General features: G+C 52.7%; 1 protein-coding gene across 1 annotated transcript in view; it reads left to right on the top strand.

Annotated features, from left to right (window-relative positions):
* LOC144600301 (dedicator of cytokinesis protein 11-like) overlaps nucleotides 1–23,104 on the top strand; it is a 146,730-nt gene that overhangs the window by 61,059 nt on the left and 62,567 nt on the right. The window contains exons 16-29 of the mRNA XM_078411868.1: nucleotides 185–264; nucleotides 364–551; nucleotides 644–709; nucleotides 2,970–3,062; nucleotides 5,236–5,359; nucleotides 6,162–6,283; nucleotides 7,141–7,224; nucleotides 10,288–10,377; nucleotides 13,207–13,322; nucleotides 14,686–14,755; nucleotides 17,232–17,357; nucleotides 18,221–18,292; nucleotides 21,314–21,460; nucleotides 22,701–22,784. Coding sequence (XP_078267994.1) covers nucleotides 185–264; nucleotides 364–551; nucleotides 644–709; nucleotides 2,970–3,062; nucleotides 5,236–5,359; nucleotides 6,162–6,283; nucleotides 7,141–7,224; nucleotides 10,288–10,377; nucleotides 13,207–13,322; nucleotides 14,686–14,755; nucleotides 17,232–17,357; nucleotides 18,221–18,292; nucleotides 21,314–21,460; nucleotides 22,701–22,784 — 1,462 coding nt within the window. The remainder of the gene's footprint in view (nucleotides 1–184; nucleotides 265–363; nucleotides 552–643; nucleotides 710–2,969; nucleotides 3,063–5,235; nucleotides 5,360–6,161; nucleotides 6,284–7,140; nucleotides 7,225–10,287; nucleotides 10,378–13,206; nucleotides 13,323–14,685; nucleotides 14,756–17,231; nucleotides 17,358–18,220; nucleotides 18,293–21,313; nucleotides 21,461–22,700; nucleotides 22,785–23,104) is intronic.

Here is a 23,104-nt window from a genome sequence, read left to right as displayed (position 1 = left end):
TGGAGAACATGGATAGGTGACGTTTCACAGAGTGCTGGAGTAACTCAGTGGGTCAGGCAGCATTTCAGGAGAGAAGGAATGGGTGACGTTTCGGGTCGAGACTCTTCTTCAGACCTGCAAGGAGTCGTTCATTCTGATTATTTCGTGGTGTGTTTACAATCCGCTCTGATGTTTTCCGATTTAGGGCTGAGAAAATATCCAAGCTGCAGGTGATTCCAGGAAACCTTGACGTCTCTATCGAGCCAGTTGCCCCAGACATTGCCAGTGAGTATCTCATCGCGTTATCCCGCGTGTTTGGCCGTCTGACGGAGGAGGCCTGTGGTCGCTGTGGGCAGTGATATGCACCTTCTTTGTCTCGCTCAGATTGTGTCACATCATCCTACATGCCCGTGAAGCCTTTTGCAGAAGCTGGCTGCCATCACGTGAGGTTTGAAGTGGAAGAATTTGTTGCTGACATCACCAAGTATATGTATCCCTTCACCACCTTCAAGAATCACTTGTACGTCTATCCCATTCAGCTGAAATACGACAACCAGAAAACCTTTGCTAAGGTATTTAGTTACCAGCCGGTCGGTGTCTGAACCCGGTCGTTTACCAAGTCCCTGCCTGTGTCTAGTACTGATGTCTCTCTCCCTGCCCTCAGGCACGGAACATTGCAGTCTGTGTGGAGGTGCGGGTTTCTGATGCAGACAAGACATCCCCACTGAAGGTGAGAGAGAGAGTCTGTGTAGAACGTGACTCAATGCAGAATGGGGGGGTCAAGTAAAACCAGTTGATGATATGATCTAGGACCAAAGAGGGCTCTTCACCTCAACGTCCATGTCGGCCAACATGCCCCATCTAAACCGGCCCCATTTCCCCGTGATTGCAATCGACAATAGGTGCAGGAGTAGACCATTCGGCCTTTCGAGCCAGCACCGCCATTCAATGTGATCATGGCTGATCATTCTCAATCAGTACCCCGTTCCTGCCTTCTCCCCATACCCCCTGACTCCACTATCCTTAAGAGCTCAATCTAGCTCTCTCTTGAATGCATTCAGAGGATTGGCCTCCATTGCCCCATATGCTCGGAAACCTTTCCTGTCCTTGTACCTGTCCAGGTGTCATAAGGTCATAAGTGATAGGAGCAGTATTAGGCCATTCAGCCCTTCAAGTCTACTCCGCCATTCAATCATGGCTGATCTATCTCTCCCTCCTAACCCCATTCTCCTGCCTTCTCCCCATAATTACTGACACCCGTACTAATCAAGAATCTATCTACGTGTAAGAATTTATCTATGTCTGCCTTAAAAATATCCATTGACTTGGCCTCCACAGCCGTCTATGGCAAAGAATTCTACAGATTCACCGCACTCTGACTCCAATATCTTTTAAATATCTTTTAAATCCTCTGGCAGCTCGTTCCAGACACCCACCACCATCTGTGTGGAAACAATTGCCCCTTGGGTTCCATTTAATTCTTTCCCCTCTCACCTAGAACCCATGTCCTCTGGTTCTTGGTTCCCCTAAGCTGGGTACAGCACTGCGTGCATTCACATTCTCAATCCCCCTCATCCCCTCCACAACCAGGCTCAAAGATTTACATAAAAACATAGAAAATACGTTGGGGAGGAGGCCATTTGGCCCTTTGAGCCTGTACGCACTGCCATTCATTGTCATCATGGCTGATCATCCACAATCAGTAACCCGTGCCTGCCTTCTCCCCATATCCCTTGATTCCACTAGCCCCTAGAGCTCTATCTAACTCTCTTTTAAATTCATCCAGTGATTTGGCCTCCACTGCCCTCTGTGGCAGAGAATTCCACAAATTCACAACTCTCTGGGTGAAAAAGTTTCTTCTCACCTCAGTTTTAAATGGCCTCCCCTTTATTCTTAGACTGTGGGCCCCTGGTTCTGGACTCGCCCAACATTGGGAACATTATTCCTGCATCCAGCTTGTCCAGTCGTTTTTGTAATTTTACATGTTTCTATAAGATCCCCTCTCATCCTTCTAAACTCCAGTGAATACAAGCCCAGTCTTTCCAATCTTTCCTCATATGACAGTCCCATTTAACATCGGATGTTGGCCGTGCAGAGTGGAGGTGGGAAGAGATTTGTTGGTGAGGCTGGTGAATCAGTGCAACTCTCTGCTAAATTGGCCAACAATGAAGTTGACACTGAGCATCTTCATGGCAGAGGCTCATGAGGTCCAGATATTGAGGGATACAAGCATACTTGTCTGTGCAGGAGAGTGTTGCTGCCATGCCTTAGTCTTATCATGACCATCGGTGGTCACTGGAAGCGAGTGTGACTGTCCTCTCCATTGGGTTGGACACCTGTGCGTGACTTTGTTTAACGTGTGGAGACTGGTGCACAGACAGCCACCACACGGCCCTTGACAGATCTGGGTCAGGATCCAGTGGCGTGGAGTCCAAGACCACCGGGGACCCTTTTCTGCTGCAGCCTTCATCCATCCGCCTTCCCAGCCGTTGTGACGCTCCACTAAAGTCAGCCGCCATCCTCCCTCGGCCTGTTCCACCGTTGAGGTCTCGGTTGGATCGCTCTTTGTCAGGGACCTCCCCCCCCCCCTCGACCTTACCCCCATGGGTGACCCTACCAGGAGCGTAGCTCCAGACGGCATCGCTCTCAGGGTCTCAGGACCACACGAGCTTCTCCACCACCACCACAAGGTGACAATCCATGGAGAAGCGTGCCGTAGTCTACCTTCAACGCAAACAGGGTTTTACCAATTGGTAGATCTTGTGAGGTATTGGGCAAGATAACACCAGTCCATGGAGATGTCACACGGAATGGTTCTAATTTTACAGTTTACCGTCCAATACTAATAACACATCAAGTTGCAACAAAAAAAATGTTATCAGTGGGCAGCATTCACGCAGTTCATGTGGAAATCCTGTTACTTTGAGTGTGACGTATGAAATAGATTGTGCTGAGAGCGAGAATGTGACCCTATTAATATCTGTGCGCAGTGTATCTACGGGAAGCCTGGAGGTCCAATATTCACGACCAGAACGTGCGCAACGGTCTTGCATCATCAGCAGAGCCCAGAGTTTTACAACGAGGTGAGTCTATGCACCGCGGCACGGTGGGGCAGCGGTGGAGTTACGGCACGGTGGGGCGCGGTGGAGACGGCACGGTGGGGCACGGTGGAGTTGTGGCATGGTGGCATTGTGGCACAGTGGAGTTACGGCACGGTGGTTACGGCACGGTGGGGCACGGTGGGGCACGGTGGAGTTACGGCATGGTGGGGCACGGTGGAGATGGCACGGTGGAGTTACGGCACGGTGGGGCGCGGTGGAGACACGGCACGGTGGGGCACGGTGGAGTTACGGCACGGTGGGGCACGGTGGAGATGGCACGGTGGAGTTACGGCACGGTGGGGCGCGGTGGAGACACGGCACGGTGGAGTTACGGCACGGTGGGGCGCGGTGGAGACACGGCACGGTGGGGCACGGTGGAGTTACGGCACGGTGGGGCACGGTGGTTACGGCACGGTGGCATTGTGGCACGGTGGAGTTGTGGCACGGTGGGGCACGGTGAAGTTGTGGCATGGTGGGGCACGGTGGAGACACGGCACGGTGGAGACACGGCACGGTGGGGCGCGGTGGAGACGGCATGGTGGGGCACGGTGGAGTTACGGCACGGTGGGGCACGGTGGAGACGGCACGGTGGGGCGCGGTGGAGACGGCACGGTGGGGCAGCAGTAGAGTTGCTGCCTCGCGGCACCAGAGACCCAGGTTCAATCCTAACCACGGGCGCTGTCTGTACTGACCTTGCACGTTCTCCCCGTGACCTGCGTGGGCTTCCTCCCACATCCCAAAGTTGTCTGGGTCTATGGGTTAATTGGCTTCTGTAAAGTGTAAATTGTCCCTGGTGTGTGTGGGATCGTGCTAGTGTACAGGGTGAAAGGAAGCATGCAGGTACAGCAGACAGTGAAGAAAGCCAATGGAATGTTGGCCTTCATAACAAGAGGAGTTGAGTATAGGAGCAAAGAGGTCCTTCTGCAGTTGTACAGGGCCCTAGTGAGACCGCACCTGGAGTACTGTGTGCAGTTTTGGTCTCCAAATTTGAGGAAGGATATTCTTGCTATTGAGGGAGTGCAGCGTAGGTTTACTAGGTTAATTCCCGGAATGGCGGGACTATCATATGTTGAAAGACTGGAGCGACTAGGCTATACACTGGAATTTAGAAGGATGAGAGGGGACCTTATCGAAACGTATAAGATTATTAAGGGGTTGGACACGTTAGAGGCAAGAAACATGTTCCCAATGTTGGGGAAGTCCAGAACAAGGGGCCACAGTTTAAGAATAAGGGGTAGGCCATTTAGAACAGAGATGAGGAAAAACTTTTTCAGTCAGAGAGTTGTAAATCTGTGGAATTCTCGGCCTCAGAAGGCAGTGGAGGCCAATTCTCTGGATGCTTTCAAGAGAGAACTAGATAGAGGTCTTAAAGATAGCAAAGTCAGGGGGTATGATCAGCCATGATCACATTGAATGGCGGTGCTGGCTTGAAGGGCTGAATGGCCTCCTCCTGCATCTACTGTCTATTGTCTATCAGTTTGATAGACCTGGGATCAGTGAAGTTCCATCGTTTGTTATTGCTTGACAGGACAACCCTCTCCTGCCAGTAACTAACCTGGTGATTCTCGTGTACTGTCCCAATGCCACCACGTGAGAGGAGGAAAAACCTTTTTCAGTCAGAGAGTTGTGAATCTGTGGAATTCTCTACCTCAGAAGCCAGTGGAGGCCAATTCTCTGAATGCATTCAAGAGAGAGCTAGATAGAGCACTTAAGGATAGCAGAGTCAGGGGGTATGGGGAGAAGGCAGGAACGGGGTACTGATTGAGAATGATCAGCCATGATCACATTGAATGGCGGTGGCTCGAAGGGCCGAATGGCCTACTCCTGCACCTATTGTCTATTGTGATCACAGTGCGTGGGTGTGTGGGACCGTGCTAGTGTACGGGGTGATCGTGTTGGTGTGTGTGGGATGGTGCTAGTGTACGGGGTGATCGTGTCGGTGTGGAGGTGTGTGTGGGACCGTGTCGGTGTGGAGGTGTGTGTGGGACCGTGCTAGTGTACGGGGTGATCGTGTCAGTGCAGACTCAGTGGGCCACAGGGCCTGTTTCCACACTACCTCTGCCATCTGGTGAAGTAAGGCCTATTGCAGAGTGGGCTCTGTCTGTGCATCCCCACACAGGGCAACTCCTCACCTGTTCTTTCTGTGCCACTGTAGATCAAGGTGGAGCTACCTGCCCATCTCCACGAGAAGCACCACCTCTTGTTCACCTTCTACCACGTCAGCTGTGACATCAACAGCAAGGGGACAACAAAGAAGCGTGAGGCCGTGGAGACTCAGGGTACGTGAGCTTCATCAGCCCAGTGACCAGCACTGGACCCATCACTGTCCCGCCTCCACTCAGCTTCCTGAACACTTTGCATCAGTGATAGGAGCAGAATTAGGCCATTCGGCCCATCAAGTCTACTCTGCATTCAATCATGGCTGATCTATCTCTCCCTCCTAACCCCATTCTCCTGCCTTCTCCCCATAACCTCTGACACTCGTACTAATCAAGAATCCATCCATCCATCCATCCATCCATCCATCCATCCATCCATCCATCCATCCATCCATCCGTGTGGCAATTAATTCCATGATACAGTTAGCATTCAATATTAATGACACATCAGGTGTCATTAAAATGTTTGATCAGTGTGCAGCCTTTAATGTAATGTACAGGTGGATGTGCTTTTCCACAACACTAAGTTAATGTAATGCGAGTGATGATTTGGGCAGCGCTCTTTGTCTGATATGGGCTGAGTTGGATACATTGAGATCCCTATGTTCTATGGTGCCTGTGGAGGCCAAGTCAGTGGATGTTTTCAATGCGGAGATAGATAGATTCTTGATTAGTACGGATGTCGGGGTTGTGGGGAGAAGGCAGGGGAGGGAGAGATAGATCAGCCATGATTGAATGGCAGAGTAGACTTGACGGGCCGAATGGCCTGATTCTGCTCCTATCACTTCTGACCTTGTGACACTTGGACAGGTGCATGGATGGGCAATGTTTGCAGGGATATGGCCAAACATGGGCCTGGGCTTCTGACTCGGTGTGTGAGTGTGCTGCTTCTAGTGACTGGGTTGCTTGGTGTCTCCTTCAGTTGGCTTTGCTTGGCTGCCGTTGCTGAAGGATGGCCGTGTGGTCACGTCGGAGCAGCAGCTGGCGGTGTCCACCAACCTTCCTCCAGGGTACCTGGGCCAGCAGGCCGCTGACACCAAGAAGGTGAGTGAGTATCCATCATCTACCTGGCCATTTCTGTAGCTGACGGGAGATCAGATAGATGTTTGTAACATTGCTAGACCAAGTGGACCCATTGGGCCCAAACCTCTCCTGCATTGGTGCAGCACCCTCTCCTCCCCCCTCTCCTCCCCCCTCTCCTCCCCCCTCTCCTCCCCCCTCTCCTCCCCCCTCTCCTCCCCCCTCTCCTCCCCCCTCTCCTCCCCCCTTTCCCTCCCCCCCCCCTTTCTAACTCTCTCTTAAATCCATCCAGTGATTTGGCCTCCACTGCCCTCTGTGACACAGAATTCCACAAATTCACAACTCTCTGGGTGAAAAAGTTTCTTCTCACCTCAGTTGTAAATGGCCCCCCCTTTATTCTTAGACTTTGGCCCCTGGTTATAGTCCCTGCCTCAACTACCTCCTCTGGCACCTCGTTCCACACATCCACCACCCTCTGTTTGAAAAGGTTGCCCCCCAGGTTCACATGAAATCTTTCACCTTTCACCTTAAACCCCTGCCCTTTGGTTATTGATCCCTCTTTTTTCCCCCAATTTTTTCAAAATCCTTAAGGTTCCCCCTCGGGTTCCTATTAAATCTTTCCCCTCTCACCTTAAACCCTAGTGAATAGGTCAGCATCTGAATAACACAGGTATAGCAGGAGGCAAGAGTCAAGTGCTGGAAAATGGCATTACTATGGAGGGGAGGGACAGGATGGGCCGAACGGCCTTTTTTCGTGTTGTACAACTCAATGCAAGCTCGTATCCGGCAAATCTAGAGGCTGCACTGAAAACGAATCCACATAATAACATTCTGAAGTGCAGTCTATACGTTGATCTCTACGTTTCTTCCTCTCCTGGCAGCACGCTCCAGATGTTAAGTGGATAGACGGAGGGAAACCTCTGCTGAAAGTGAGAAACCTCTTGGTGTCCACAATCTACACGGAGGTAGGTATCTCCAGTGTGCACGTCCCACACGTCTCCAGGGTGGCGCGGAGGTGCTGGGGTTTGGCACCTGGATCTATGTGGACCAGGTCCATCTGTGGGCAGCAGCTCCCAATGGATCTCCAGACCTGGGAGAGGGTGGAGAGTCCTCTTCACAAAGAGGACCCGTGCTGAAGGAACCACACTTGTTACCGAGAGCTACAGGAAGCTGAAAGGGCAACAGGAGCTGGGATTTCAGTCTTTAAAGCATGGAAGGGCAACCAGCGATTTAATGAAGAACTTACTTCATCTGTGGAGAACATGGATAGGTGACGTTTTACAGAGTGCTGGAGTAACTCAGCAGGTCAGGCAGCATCTGTGGAGAACATGGATAGGTGACGTTTCACAGAGTGCTGGAGTAACTCAGCGGGTCGGGCAGCATCTGTGGAGAGAAGGAATGGGTGACGTTTTTGGTTCAAGACCCTTCTCGACCCGAGACGTCACCCATTCCTTCTCTCCAGAGATGCTGCCTGACCCGCTGAGTTACTCCAGCGCTTTGTGACAATCTTCGATTTAAACTAGCACCTGCAGTTCTTTCCCCACACTTAATGAATTACAAGACGTTTGTTATTTGGAGAGAATCTGCTTGTGTGAACAGGAGAGTTGATAACCGGAGGGCCCAGGCTTGAGTAAACTGATACAAGGGAGGAGGAATGAGCCTGAAAGTCACCGTGACATGTTGACTCGTCAGAAGCAGTTTGGCAGCAGATTCTGTGATTTAGAGTTGGCATGGGGGGGTTTGGCAAAAGCCCTGGATGGGATTGTTGGGTGGGGCTTTTTTTTTAGTTTAGTTTAGTTTTTTTTAGTCTAAAGGCACAGCGTGGAAACAGGCCCTTCGGCCCACCGGGTCCGCACCGACCAGCGATCCCCGCACACTAACACGATCCTACACGCACTAGGGACAATTTACACATATACCAAGGCAATTAACCTACATACCTGTACGTTTTTGGAGTGTGGGAAGAAACTGAAGATCTCGGAGAAAACCCACGCAGGTCACGGGGAGAACGTACAAACTCTGTACAGACAGCGTCCGTAGTCAGGATCGAACCTGGTGCTGCCAGCTCTGTAAGGCAGCAACTCTGCCGCTGCGCCACCATGCCATCGGCTTTGGTAGTGCAGCTGGGAATCACCAAGTGGCCAACTACGTCCTTTCTTTGTCCCGCCCCCCCCCCCTGACATCAGTCTGAGGAAGGGTCTCGACCCGAAATGTCACCCATTCCTTCTCTGCAGAGATGCTAACTGACCTGCTGAGTTACTCCAGCACTCTATGAAACGTCACCTATCCATGTTCTCCACAGATGCTGCCTGACCCGCTGAGTTACTCCAGCACTCTATGAAACGTCACCTATCCATGTTCTCCACAGATGCTGCCTGACCCGCTGAGTTACTCCAGCACTCTGTGAAACGTCACCTATCCATGTCCTCCACAGATGCTGCCTGACCCGCTGAGTTACTCCAGCACTCTGCTGCACTCGGCTTATACTCGCTGGAATTTAGAAGATTGAGGGGGGATCTTATAGAAACTTACAAAATTCTTAAGGGGTTGGACAGGCTAGATGCTGGAAGATCTCTGGTGAGAACAAGGGGTCACAGTTTAAGGATAAGGGGGAAGTCTTTTAGGACCGAGATGAGAAAGTTTTTTTTCACACAGAGAGTGGTGAATCTGTGGAATTCTCTGCCACAGAAGGTAGTTGAGGCCAGTTCATTGGCTATATTTAAGAGGGAGTTAGATGTGGCCCTTGTGGCTAAAGGGATCAGGGGGTATGGAGAGAAGGCAGGTACGGGATACTGAGCTGGATAATCAGCCATGATCATATTGAATGGCGGTGCAGGCTCGAAGGGCTGAATGGCCTACTCCTGCACCTATTGTCTATGTTTCTATGTTTCTATGCTGCCTGACCCGCTGAGTTACTCCAGCACTCTGTGTCACCAAGTGACCATCTCCTGGCAGTGTAATTCTCTGCTTTGATAATTGCCTCTGCACATTGACATGGAGGTGTGGTGAGGATAACTGGCCAAACGTTGCCCCATCAGCAGCAAGGTCCAGCACGCAATGTCTCGGAGCTTTGGAGCAGCCCTGACCACAGCAGCCCAGTCCGCCGCTGGGCAAGGGGGCGGACATGGACACCCACTAACATTAGCCATGAGAAACTACAGACTGAAGGCAGGAATCATTTCCTCCATAGACACGATATGCTGGAGTAGCCCAGCGGGTCTGGCAGCATTCTTTCCACAGAGGCTGAGTTTTTCCAGACTTTCCTATCTCGTCTATAATTCAGCCGGGTTGTATACACCAGTAAATACAGTGTAGGAAGGAACTGCAAGTGCTGGTTTAAACCGAAGATAGACACAAAATGCTAGAGTAACTCAGCAGGACGGGCAGCATCTGTGGAGAGAAGGAATGGGTGATGTTTTGGGTCGAGACCCTTCTTCAGACTGGGAGTGAGGGGAAAGGGAAATGAGAGATAGAGACGGTGATGGAGAGATTATAGAACAAATGAATGAAAGATATGCAAACAAGTAACGTGGCCATTGTAGGCTGTGGGCTCGGTGAAAACGATAAGAAGGGTCCAATGATCTCCTACACATCCAGTTGATACCAGAGGTGGGAGGTAAGACCTGCAAGTAAAAGCCTCTGCATCTCATAACCAGCCGGTCAGAGACATGGAGGACAAAAAAACTGCAGGTGCTGGTTTAAATCGAAGGTAGACACAAAATGCTGGAGTAACTCAGCGGGTCAGGCAGCATCTCTGGAGAGAAGGAATGGGTGACGTTTCAGGACGAGACCCTTCTTCTGAAGAAGGGTCTCGACCCGAAACGTCACCCATTCCTTCTCTTCCCCAGATGCTGCCTGACCCGCTGAGTTACTGCAGCATTTTGTGTCTACCTTCGGTCAGAGCCACGCACAGGTAAATGGAGGTCAATGAAGAAGATTGCATAGTTGAGTTGAATCATATCTGTTGTTGTTCTAGCTGCAAGCCCTGGTAACCCCCGCTGGCCGTGTGATATGTGCTTTGTCCACAGGATCAGTACCTGCACAATTTCTTCCAACATTGTCAGATGAGCCAGTCAGCAGTGCAGGACATGGCGGGAGACCTTGTCAAGCACTTGAAGGTAAGTACTGGCCCCATGTGTGGCCGGTGTGCAGGGAAACCTACACTGCACAGCTGAGTTCAGCTTAGTGTCACGTGTACCGAGGTACAGGGAAAAGCTTTCGTTGCGCGGTGAAAAAGAGACAAAGTGCTGGAGTAAGTCAGCATGTTGTGTTGTGCAGGATATTAATTCCAGAAACTCCTGTGTAATCGAGGACAGATGAAGCCCTGTTACAGTGCACAATGTTGCAGTGGCTCGAGCTGCTGCCTGTCGGTGCCAGAGACATGAGCCCGATGCTGACCTGGGCTGGCAACTGCCACGTGCCTCTGTGACCACGTGGGTTTCCTTCCACATCCCAAAGACGTGCATGTTGGTTAATAATGTGTACTATCTATTGCTCCAAGTGTAGGCGAGTGTGGGAGCAAGATGGGAAAGTGGGGACAACGAAATGGGATCAATCTAGGAATAGTGCCAGTAGGTGGTTAGTGGTTGGTATGGATGTTGTGGGCAGAATGGGCTAATTCTCTGCCTCAGAAGGCAGTGGAGGCCAATTCTCTGAATGCATTCAAGAGAGAGCTGGATAGAGCTCTTAAGGATAACGGAGTCAGGGGGTACGGGGAGAAGGCAGGAACGGGGTACTGATTGAGAATGATCAGCCGTGATCACATTGAATGGCGGTGCGTACAGGCTCGAAGGGCCGAATGGCCTCCTCCTGCACCTATTGTCTATGTCTGTCCATCACTCAATGACACCTACAGTCTCGATGTGTAGGCAGGACCAATTGAAAACCTATAGATTTTACTCGTATATTTTATACATCATATATTTGCTCATGCAAATTTTAACAGATCAAACATCCCTCTTAAGTTTAAAGTGTGACGATGCACACTCGATCAACCTCTGGCCTCCCTGCCTCCCCGCCTCCCCGTCTCCGTTTAAAGTCAAATCTGCCCAAGCAAATCTTCGCCTCGTGTTCCTGCCCAAATTTGGAGCTGAGGTTGTGATTTAGTGAGGAGATAGTTTGCAGTAAACATGCTGCCAAACCTCCGCCCACGGTTGCTGGTTTGTATCCAGACCCGCTCCAGCTGTGACCACTGTCCTGGGTTCTGGGGAGTTACTGTGCCCCATCTACAATCATTCCAATAGAAGTGTGAAAACGCACACACACATCCCCCTCAATCTGCCCTATCCTATCCATGTAACTGTCTAAATTAAATTTACTGTCCAAATGTCTCTCAATATAGGGAGGGGGGTCAATCTCAATCTCAATCTACCCCACAACAGAAAGGGGAGGAGGTGCACAGTTTGATAACCACAGTGAAGAAGGATCTCATTGAATCTCAGTGAATGTCATCGTGTATGTTGATGTCCTTTCGTCTCCAGCAACATAAATACACATTTCTGTTATTTTCAATGGTGAAGGGTACACAAAGGAAATTTGTTTATGCAAAAGGTTTTTTATTTTATCGGGTTACCTACTTTTATTTTAAAATAGTTTCTATAAAAATAAGAATACTAGTTATTCACAGGAGTAAATAATATATCAGTGATATTATATTACCATAGATAGACACAAAAAAGGTGGAGTTACTCAGCGGGTCAGGCAACATTTCTGGAGAAAAGGAATAGGTGACACTTTGGGTCGAGACCCTTCAGGCCGAGAGTCAGGGGAAAGGGAACAATATATATAGACGGTACTCCAAAGACGTTCAGGTATGTAGGTTAATTGGCTGGGTAAATGTAAAAATTGTCCCTAGTGGGTGTAGGATAGTGTTAATGTACGGGGATCGCTGGGCGGCACGGACTTGGAGGGCCGAAAAGGCCTGTTTCCGGCTGTATATATATGATATGATATGATATATGATCGTCCCCACCTGAAACGTTGTCTGTCCATCCCCTCCACAGATGCTGCCTGACCCGCTGAGTTACTCCAGCACTCTGTTTGCCCTGGTGTTAAAGTTGTGCGGTGTGCGGACTGCAGTGGGTCCATGTTGCAAGGGTGGAAGGCACAGATGTGTCTGTGCCAAACATGATGCCAAGACTATCTCTTTTAGTTTTAGTTTAGTTTAGAGATACCGTGCGGAAACAGGCCCTTCGGCCCCCTGGGTCCGCGCCGACCAGCGATCCCCGCACACTAACACTATCCTACACACACTAAGGACAATTTTTACGTTTACCAAGCCAATTAACCTACATACCTGCACGTCTTTGGAGTGTGGGAGGAAACCGAAGATCTCGGAGAAAACCCATGCAGGTCATGGGGAGAACGTACAAACTCCGTACAGACAGCGCCCGTAGTCGGGATGGAACCCGGGTCTCCGGCGCTGCATTCGCTGTAAGGCAGCAACTCTACCGCTGTGTCACCGTGACCGCCCACTTATCTGCCTGCACATAAACATAGTCATTGAGTAAAGCTATTACTCGCGGAAGAAAGCTGTTTTAATGTCTGGCTGTGGCTGCTTTGACAGTCCGGAGTCGCCTTCCAGAGGGAAGTGTTTCAGAGTTTGTGGCCAGGGTGAGAGGGGTCAGAGATGATCTTGCCCGCTCACTTCCTGGCCCTTGCAGTGTACAGTTCGTCAATGGGGGGAAGGTTGCAGCCAACAACCTTCTCAGCTATGAGAACGATCCGTTGCAGCCTCTGCAATAGCTAATGATGACCGCCACAGCCGTCTGTGGCAATATAACCCGCAGATTCACCACCCTCGGACTAAACAGATTCCTCCCCGTCTCTTTAAGGTGCGTGCTCTTATTCTGAGGCCGTGCCCTCTGTGCCGTTGTAAGTTGGAGCAGTGAGCATTAACTCCTCTTGTGCACACGTTGACAGTGAGATGTGACTCTGTTTGCTTCCAGTGTTTGCATGTCATGGAGACGTGTGTGATGGTCAACTTCCTCCCAACCATCTTGAACCAGCTGCTCCAGATTCTCACACACACCAGTCAGAGTGAGGTGGCAGTGAATTCCATCAGGTACCTCAACGGTTTCATTTCCATATCCACCCTCTCTTCCACCTCCCCTTCAGTTCAGTTTATTGTCACGTGTACCGAGGGGCAGTGAAAAGCTTTTGTCACGCGCTAACCAGGACATGGAAGGACTATACAAGATTACAATCGAGCCATTCACAGTGTACAGCCACATGATAAGGGAAGGCAGTGGAGGCCAATTCTCTCAATGCATTCAAGAGAGAGCTGGATAGAGCTCTTAAGGATAGCGGAGTCAGGGGGTATGGGGAGAAGGCAGGGACGGGGTACTGATTGAGAATGATCAGCCATGATCACATTGAATGGCGGTGCTGGCTCGAAGGGCCGAATGGCCTCCTCCTGCACCTATTGTCTATTGTCTAATAACCTTTAGTACAAGATAAAGCCAGCAAAGTCCAATGAAATATAGTCCGAGATTCACCAATGAGGTAGATAGTAGTTTAGGACTGCTTTATAGTTGTGGTAGGAAGGAACTGCAGATGCTGGTTTACACCGAAGATAAACACAAAATGCTGGAGTAACTCAGCGGGACAGGCAGCATCTCTGTCTCGACCTGAAACGTCACCCATTCCTTCTATCCAGAGATGCTGCCTGTCCCTTTGAGTTACTCCAGCATTTTGTGTGTCTAGTTGTGGTTGGATGATTCAGTTGCCTGATAACAGCTGGGATGAAACTGTAGATAGACACAAAATGCTGGAGTAACTCAGTGGGACAGGCAGCATCTCTGGAGAGAAGGAATGGGTGACGTTTCGGGTCGAGACCCTTCTTCAAAATGGTTAGCTGAATCTGGAGACTGGGGAATGGTATGTGTTACATGTAGTCAATTCTATTGTCCAGTGTTGTACGAATGACTACGTCATGCAGTCAGTTCTGTTGTGTGCTGGGATGGGAAGACTGATCAGTGGATTGCTAGTCCAGTACCTTCACCACTGCACCTCCTGTGATGTTGGGAGTCGGGTCGCCAACTGTCCCGTATCAGCCGGGACATCCCGTATTTTGGGCTAAGTTAGTTTGTCCCGTACGGGACCGCCCTGGTCCCGTATTAGTAGGGTTGCCAACTTCCTCACCCCCAAATACGAGACAAAGAGTGACGTCACCGCCCCGCGCCCCACGTGACCTCACCCAGCCAGCGGCCACGTGCTCCCGCTCCACCAATGGCGGCCGCCCGGGCGCGGGGCGGTGACGTCACCTTGTCCTGTATTTGGGAGTGGGGAAGTTGGCAACCCTAGTTGGGAGTTAGATCATGGACGTTGGTGCCTGGACCGGGCGAGGGGCCAGGAAGGTCACGGTGCTGCTGTTTATTGATGCTGATTGTTTCTTGACCTGTGCCCTCTCACTGCCTCTTTCACAGAGTGATGATACACATGGTATCGAAGTGTCATGAAGAGGGTTTGGACCACCTTCTGCGATCTTATATAAAGGTAGTTGACTCTTTAAGAATATCTCTACTTGGGCTGATATTGGACAGGCCCACTTGTTGAAGCTTTGATCGTGGACACTGCACTTGGATTTGCCAGTTTAACACAAAGGTCATCCTCTCTGTTCTTCTTCTTTCGTGTCCATCGTCTACGTTTCAAATGTTGGGCCGGGCTCCTGCACAGTGGACAGCCGTATCCTTTGCCACCGCTAGATCTTCCAGGCCAATGAGCTCGGGACACCTCCAGTTTCCAGCCCCGCCACATGGTCCCGTCTACTCTGGGGCATCCTCTCTGTTGAGCATGTGGTAGCATGATGGTGCATCTAGTGGGGCCACCAGTTCATCGTGCTGGAAACCCCGGGACTTGCATATCTCTGACCCAAGGGGAGGAGAAGGAATGACCAGGGTGTGAGTGGTCCTTGCTTCCATTGGCTGCTTTCCCAGGGGCAGCGTGGAGTGTAGATGGAGTCAGTGGTGGGTGGTCTGGTTAGTCTGAAGGACCGGGCTACATCCATAACTCCCGGCAGTTTTTCCCTCGAGATGAGAACTTTTTTTTCACACAGAGTGGTGAATCTGTGGAATTCTCTGCCACAGAAGGTAGTTGAGGCCATTTCATTGGCTATATTTAAGAGGGAGTTAGATGTGGCCCTTGTGGCTAAAGGGATCAGGGGGTATGGAGAGAAGGCAGGTACAGGTTACTGAGTTGGATGATCAGCCATGATCATATTGAATGGCGGTGCAGGCTCGAAGGGCCGAATGGCCTACTCCTGCACCTATTTTCTATGTTTTTCCGGTCTTGGGCAGAGTTGTTCCCAAACCGTGCCGTGATGCATGCCAGTAGGACAAATAGTATAAGAAAATAACTGCAGATGCTGGTACAAATCAAAGGTATTTATTCACAAAATGCTGGAGTAACTCAGCAGGTCAGGCAGCCTCTCAGGAGAGAAGGAACGGGTGACGTTTCGGGTCGAGACCCTTCTTCGGACTGATGAAGGGTCTTGAACTGAAGCGTCGCCCATTCCTTCTCTCCTGAGATGCTGACTGACCTGCTGAGTTATCCCAGTAGGACACTCTCTCTGTGTTGCACCTGCAGAGATGCAAGATTGGGAATGTTAATTTGTGACGGGCTGAAATTCCTTGAATTGAACTGATTACAGGTCCATGGGCAGGTAATCATCCAGATGGGAACAGCCCCTTGTATCTTGGTCTCAGGTACTGGTACCAGCTGTGCCAGCTGTGCCAGCCACCATGGTGACAGGTGGAGAAGGTTGGCGTGGACAGCCAAGAGGACAGTTGTTGACCACAGACAACAACACGAAGTTGAAGCAGTGATGATCACCGACAACAATGCGATCGGTTAGGGTCAAGAGGCCAGTTTCTGTGCAATCGTAAAGTCATAGAGACGTACAGCACAAGAACAGGCCATTCATCCCAACTTTGCCACGCCGCCCAATATGCCCCATCTACACTACTCCCACCTGCCCATATTTGGCCCATACCCCTCTCTATCCCTGTACCTGTCCACTGAAAATACACTGTTCACCAGAGATGTCCACCAGATGCAGTATAATATAGATAAATGTGAGGCTATCCACTTTGGCGGCAAAAGCAGATTATTATCTCAATGGTGTCAGATTAGGTAAAGGGGAAGTGCAGCGAGACCTGGGTGTCCTTGTACACCAGTCACTGACAGTTAGCGTGCAGGTACAGCAGGCAGTGAAGAAAGCTAACGGAATGTTGGCCCTGGTGAGACCACATCTGGAGTATTGTGTGCAGTTTTGGTCTCCTAATTTGAGGAACGACATCCTTGCTATTGAGGCAGTGCAGCGTAGGTTCACGAGATTGATCCCTGGGATGGCGGGACTGACATATGAGGAAAGATTGGAAAGACTGGGCTTGTATTCACTGGAGTTTAGAAGGATGAGAGGGGATCTTATAGAAACATATAAAATCATAAAAGGACTGGACAAGCTAGATGCAGGAAAAATGTTCCCAATGTTGGGGGGTCCAGAACCAGGGGCCACAGTCAAAGAATAAAGGGGAGGCCATTTAAAACTGAGGTGAGAATTGTGAATTTGTGGAATTCTCTGCCAGAGGGCAGTGGAGGCCAAATCACTGGATGGATTTAAAAGAGAGTTAGATAGAGCTCTAGGGGCTAGTGGAATCAAGGGATATGGGGAGAAGGCAGGCACGGGTTACTGATTGTGGATGATCAGCCATGATCACAATGAATGGCAGTGCTGGCTCGAAGGGCCGAATGGCCTCCTCCTGCACCTGTTTTCTATGTTTCTATGTTATCTGTGGGCTGGGTGTGAGGAGGTTGGTTCTGCAATGCCGACTGAAGGTGCTTGTAATCGTCCATGGCCTGAACAAGGGTGGAGAAGGGAAGGTGAGGATGCAGCAGGTTAGCGTGTAGCAGCCGGCAGCAGAGAGAGACGCAGAGGCAACTTGGCCTTCAGCTGACTTGTTCCCTGCCCCAGTATGTTTTCAGAACAGACCAGGCCGTGCCGCTGGGAGACAGGAGCACGCACGAGGAGCTGGCAAAATCCATCAACGCCATCCTCAAGCAGTCAGGCGACATCCTCACCATCAACAAACTGCTGAAGGTCAGTCTCTCTCCACCCCTCAGCCGCCGGCCTCCAGCTTCCCATGCAAGGCCAACTAACATAGAGTGGATGTGGAGAGCATGTTTCCACCAGTGGGAGAGTCTAGGACCAGAGGGCACAGCCTCAGAATTAAAGGACGTTCCTTCAGGAAGGAGATGACGAGGAATTTCTTTAGTCAGAGGGTGGTGAATCTGTGGAATTCTTTGCCACAGACGGCTGTGGAGGCCACAAGTCAGTGGGCATTTTTAAGGCAGAGATAGATAGATTCTTGATCAGTGCGGGTGTCAGGGGTTATGGGGAGTAGGCAGGACAATGGGGTTAGGAGGGAGAGATAGATCAGCGATAACTGAATGGCAAAGACTTGATGGGCCGAATGGATTAATTCTGCTCCTATCACTTATGCACATCAAACGAACGATGAACAAGATTCAAAAATACACAGAGTGCCAGAGTAACTCAGCGGGTCAGGCAGCATCTGTGGAGAACATGGATAGGTGACGTTTCACAGAGTGCTGGAGTAACTCAGTGGGTCAGGCAGCATCTGTGGAGAACATGGATCGGTGACGTTTCGGGTCGGGACCCTTCAGTTTAGTTTAGTTTTGTTTATTATGGTCGAGAGAGGGGGGGGGGAGGGGGGAGGGGGGAGGGGGGAGGGATAGGAGCAAGGGCAGCCAGGACTTGGGAAGGGGGAGGAGGGAAAGGCAAGTGGAGTGGGGTTGATCAGAGACTGGGGCCATGTGCAGTAATACCCAGCAGGTCAGGCAGCCCTGGAGAAGGCCACAGGAGGACTTTGTTTAATCAGGATGTGTCCTGAGAGGGCGCGCTGCGCTGCGCTGAGTGACTCTCTGTGTTTCATCTTCCAGCACTCGTGGTTTTTCTTTGACCTGTTGATCAAGTCGATGGTTTTGCATTTGGTCGCGAAGAACGGGATGAAGGTAAGGCAGGGCTCCTCGCCCCGGGGACAATGACGAACAGCTGTGTGTGGCTCAACACACCGTGACCGTGACCGTCTACACACACCGTGACCGTCTACACTCACCGTGACCGGCTCCACTCACCGTGACCGTCTCCACACACCGTGACCGGCTACACGCACCGCACCGTGACCGTCTCCACACACCGTGACCGTCTCCACGCACCGTGACCGTCTCCACACACCGTGACCGTGTCCACACACCGTGACCGGCTACACGCACCGCACCGTGACCGTCTCCACACACCGTGACCAGCTACACACACCGTGACCGGCTACACACACCGTGACCGGCTACACACACTGTGACCGGCTACACGCACCGCACCGTGACCGTCTCCACACACCGTGACCGGCTACACGCACCGCACCGTGACCGTCTCCACACACCGTGACCGTGACCGGCTCCACTCACCGTGACCGGCTCCACACACCGTGACAATCTACACTCACCGTGACCGTCTACACTCACCGTGACCGTCTACACTCACCGTGACCGTCTCCACGCACCGTGACCGGCTCCACGCACCGTGACCGTCTCCACGCACCGTGACCGTCTCCACGCACCGTGACCGTCTACACTCACCGTGACCGTCTACACTCACCGTGACCGTCTCCACGCACCGTGACCGTCTACACTCACCGTGACCGTCTCCACGCACCGTGACCGTCTCCACGCACCGTGACCGTCTACACTCACCGTGACCGTCTCCACGCACCGTGACCGTCTACACTCACCGTGACCGTCTCCACGCACCGTGACCGTCTCCACGCACCGTGACCGTCTCCACGCACCGTGACCGTCTACACTCACCGTGACCGTCTCCACGCACCGTGACCGTCTACACTCACCGTGACCGGCTACACTCAACGTGACCATGACCGGCTACACTCAAGTCAAGTTTATTTGTATGACCGGCTACACTCAAGTCAAGTTTATTTGTCACATACACATACACGATGTGCAGTGAAATGAAAGTGCCAATGCCTGCGGATTGCGCACAAAAAAGAATTACAGTTACAGCATATAAATAAAGTTAATAAGTTACTATAGTGTAGACAAAGATTTAGTCTCTGGAGTTATAAAACTTGACAGTCGTGATGGCCTGTGGGAAGAAACTCCGTCTCATCCTCTCCGTTTTCACAGCGTGACAGCGGAGGCGTTTGCCTGATCGTAGCATCTGGAACAGTCTGTTACTGGGGCGGCACGGTAGCGCAGCGGTAGATTTGCTGCTTTACAGCGAATGCAGCGCCGGAGACTCAGGTTCGATCCTGACTACGGGTGCTGCACTGTAAGGAGTTTGTACGTTCTCCCCGTGACCTGCGTGGGTTTTCTCCGAGATCTTCGGTTTCCTCCCACACTCCAAAGACGTACGGGTATGTAGGTTAATTGGCTGGGTAAATGTAAAAAATTGTCCCTAGTGGGTGTAGGATAGTGTTAATGTACGGGGATCACTGGGCGGCACGGACTTGGAGGGCCGAAAAGGCCTGTTTCCGGCTGTATATATATGATATGATATGATATGGGGTGGCAGGGGTCCCTCATGATCTTGCTTGCTCTGGATCTGCACCTCCTGATGAATAGGTTCTGCAGGGGGACGAGTGTAGTTCCCATGGTGTGTTCTGCCGAACGCACTACTCTCTGCAGGGCCATCCTGTCCTGGGCAGAGCTGTTCCCAAACCAGACTGTAATGTTGCCGGACAGGATGCTCTCTACAGCCCCAGAGTAGAAGCAATGAAGGATCCTCAGAGACACTCTGAATTTCCTCAGCTGTCTAAGGTGGTAAAGGCGCTGCTTTGCCTTACCCACCAGTGTGGCAATGTGCGTTGCCCATGTCAGATCCTCTGTGATGCGGACTCCCAAGTATTTAAAACTGCTCACCCTATCCACAATAGACCCATTTATCTCCAGTGGCGTGTATGTCTTTGGATGTTGAGCCCTTCTAAAGTCCACAATCAGCTCCTTCGTTTTAGTGACATTCAAGAGGAGGCTATTGTCCTGACACCAGAGTGCCAGATCAGCCACCTCCTCCTGGTAGGCCTTCTCATCGTTGTCGGAGATCCGGCCCACCACCACAGTGTCATCAGCAAACTTGATGATGGAGTTTGAGCTGAACCTGGCCCCACAGTCATGTGTGTACAGGGAGTACAGTAGGGGGCTAAGGACGCAGCCCTGGGGGGATCCTATGTTCAGGGTGAGGGAGCTAGATGTGTGTTCCCCCATCCTGACCACGGGGGCCTGGCGGTGAGAAAGTCCAGGACCCAGGCACACAGAGGGGTGCTAAGCCCCAGTTCCAGCAGCTTCTCAACCAGTCTGCTGGGGACTATTGTGTTGAATGCTGAACTAAAGTCAATGAACAGCGTCCTCACATAGCCCCCCTGGCTGTCCAGATGAGAGAGAGAGCGGTGTGTAGAACCTGGGAGACCGCATCATCCGTGGACCTGTTTGGACGGTATGCGAACTGTAGTGGGTCCATGTTGCGAGGAAGGAGGGCGAGCTGGTGGTGTTACCCGTCTCAAACCGTGCATAAAAAGTGTTCAGGTTCCACTCACCGTGACCGGCTCCACTCACCGTGACCGTGACCGGCTACACTCACCGTGACTGGCTCCACTCACTGTGACCGTGACCGGCTCCACTCACCGTGACCGGCTACACTCACCGTGACCGGCTACACTCACCGTGACCGTGACCGGCTACACTCACCGTGACTGGCTCCACTCACTGTGACCGTGACCGGCTCCACTCACCGTGACCGGCTACACTCACCGTGACCGTGACCGGCTACACTCACCGTGACCGGCTACACTCACCGTGACCGGCTACACTCACCGTGACCGTGACCGGCTACACTCACCGTGACCGGCTCCACTCACCGTGACCGGCTCCACTCACCGTGACCGGCTCCACTCACTCATGGGTGAGCTGGGCCGAGTGGCCTGTTTCCACCCGCTGTGACTGAGGCTGCTAACTGTGTGATTCCAGGTCTCCAGGTCACAGAGATTCCCCACCAGCTATCACCATGCCGTCCAATCTCTGCTCCTCGCCATCATCCCCCACGTCAGCCTGAGGTGTGGGGAGATCCCAGACCAGGCGCGGAGCGTCAACATCAGCTGGGCACACTTCATGAAGGTAGGTACCCGGGCGTCTGCCCACTGTTGGGGATGTCCCACCTTGCCCGTCTTGCTTTGAGAATAGTTCATGTGATAGGGGCAGAATCAGGCCGTTCGGCCCATTGAGTCCACTCCACCATCCAATCATGGCTGGTCTATCTCTCCCTCTCAGCCCCAGTCCCCTGCCTTCTCCCCGTCACCTCTGACACACAGAAAGGCAGCATTGCCCCCTCTGCACGTGACAGCTGAATGCTGGAGACTTCATGATGTTGCTGGGTCAGAGTGCTGGCGCCCCTCCCTGTCCACCCCTCCCCCCCCTTCCTATCCACCCCCCTCCCTGTCCACCCCCTCTCCCTGTCCACCCCCCCTCCCTGTCCACCCCTCCACCATCCCTGTCCACCCCACCCCTCCACCGTCCACCCCCCTCCCTGTCCACCCCCTCTCCCTGTCCACCCCCCCTCCCTGTCCACCCCCGTCCACCCCTCCACCATCCCTGTCCACCCCACCCCCCCTCCCTGTCCACCCCACCCTGTCCACCCCCATCCCTGTCCACCCCACCCCCCTCCCTGTCCACCCCCCTCCCTGTCCACCCCCCCTCCCTGTCCACCCCCCCTCCCTGTCCACCCCCCCTCCCTGTCCACCCCCCCTCCCTGTCCACCCCCCCTCCCGGTCCACCCCCCCTATCCACCCCCCCCGTCCACCCCCCACCGTCCACCCCCCCCTGTCCACCCCCCCTCCCTGTCCACCACCCCCCCTCCCTGTCCACCACCCCCCCTCCCTGTCCACCCCCCCCTCCCTGTCCACCCCCCCTCCCTGTCCCCCCCTCCCTGTCCACCCCCCCTCCCTGTCCACCCCCCCTCCCTGTCCCCCCCTCCCTGTCCACCCCCCCTCCCTGTCCACCCCCCCTCCCTGTCCACCCCTCCCCCTCCCTGTCGAAAGGAGCACAAACTGCTGGAGTAACTCAGTGGGTCGGGCAGCATCTGTGGAGAACATGGATAGGTGACGTTTCGGGTCGAGACCCTTCTTCAGACTGAAGAGACGCTGCCTGTCCCGCTGAGTTACTCCAGCACTTTGTGTCTATCATTAAACTACAATTAAACTACAAACCTGTACGCCTTGCGTGCTGGGAGAGGGGAGGAGAGGGGGGTGACTGACCGGGGTGGGGCTGGTGTGTGATGATACCGCTGGCCTTGCCGAGGCAGCGCGAGGTGTGGGTGGGGATGATGGAGTCAATAACTCACACGTTGCCCCATTCACAGCGGTGCCTAACGCTGATGGACAGGGGGTTTATCTTCAACCTGATCAATGATTACCTCAGCTGCTTCTGCACCAAGGACACCAAGGTCAGACCCTCACCCCCACCCTCATCCCCACCCACACCCCTCGCCCCCACCCCCACCCACAGACCCTCGCCCCCACCCACACCCCTCGCCCCCACCCACACCCCTCGCCCCCACCCACACCCACAGACCCTCGCCCCCACCCACACCCCTCACCCACACCCTCGCCCCCACCCACACCCCCACCCACACCCCTCACCCACACCCCTCGCCCCCACCCACACCCCTCGCCCCCACCTCTCGCCCCCACCCACACCCCTCGCCCCCACCTCTCGCCCCCACCCACACCCCTCACCCCCACCCACAGACCCTCGCCCCCACCC

Source organism: Rhinoraja longicauda, chromosome 15 (assembly GCF_053455715.1).
Source record: "Rhinoraja longicauda isolate Sanriku21f chromosome 15, sRhiLon1.1, whole genome shotgun sequence".
Lineage (NCBI taxonomy): Eukaryota > Metazoa > Chordata > Chondrichthyes > Rajiformes > Arhynchobatidae > Rhinoraja > Rhinoraja longicauda.
The sequence above is the reverse complement of the archived record's forward strand: the minus strand, read 5'-3'. Positions and strand labels throughout refer to the sequence as shown.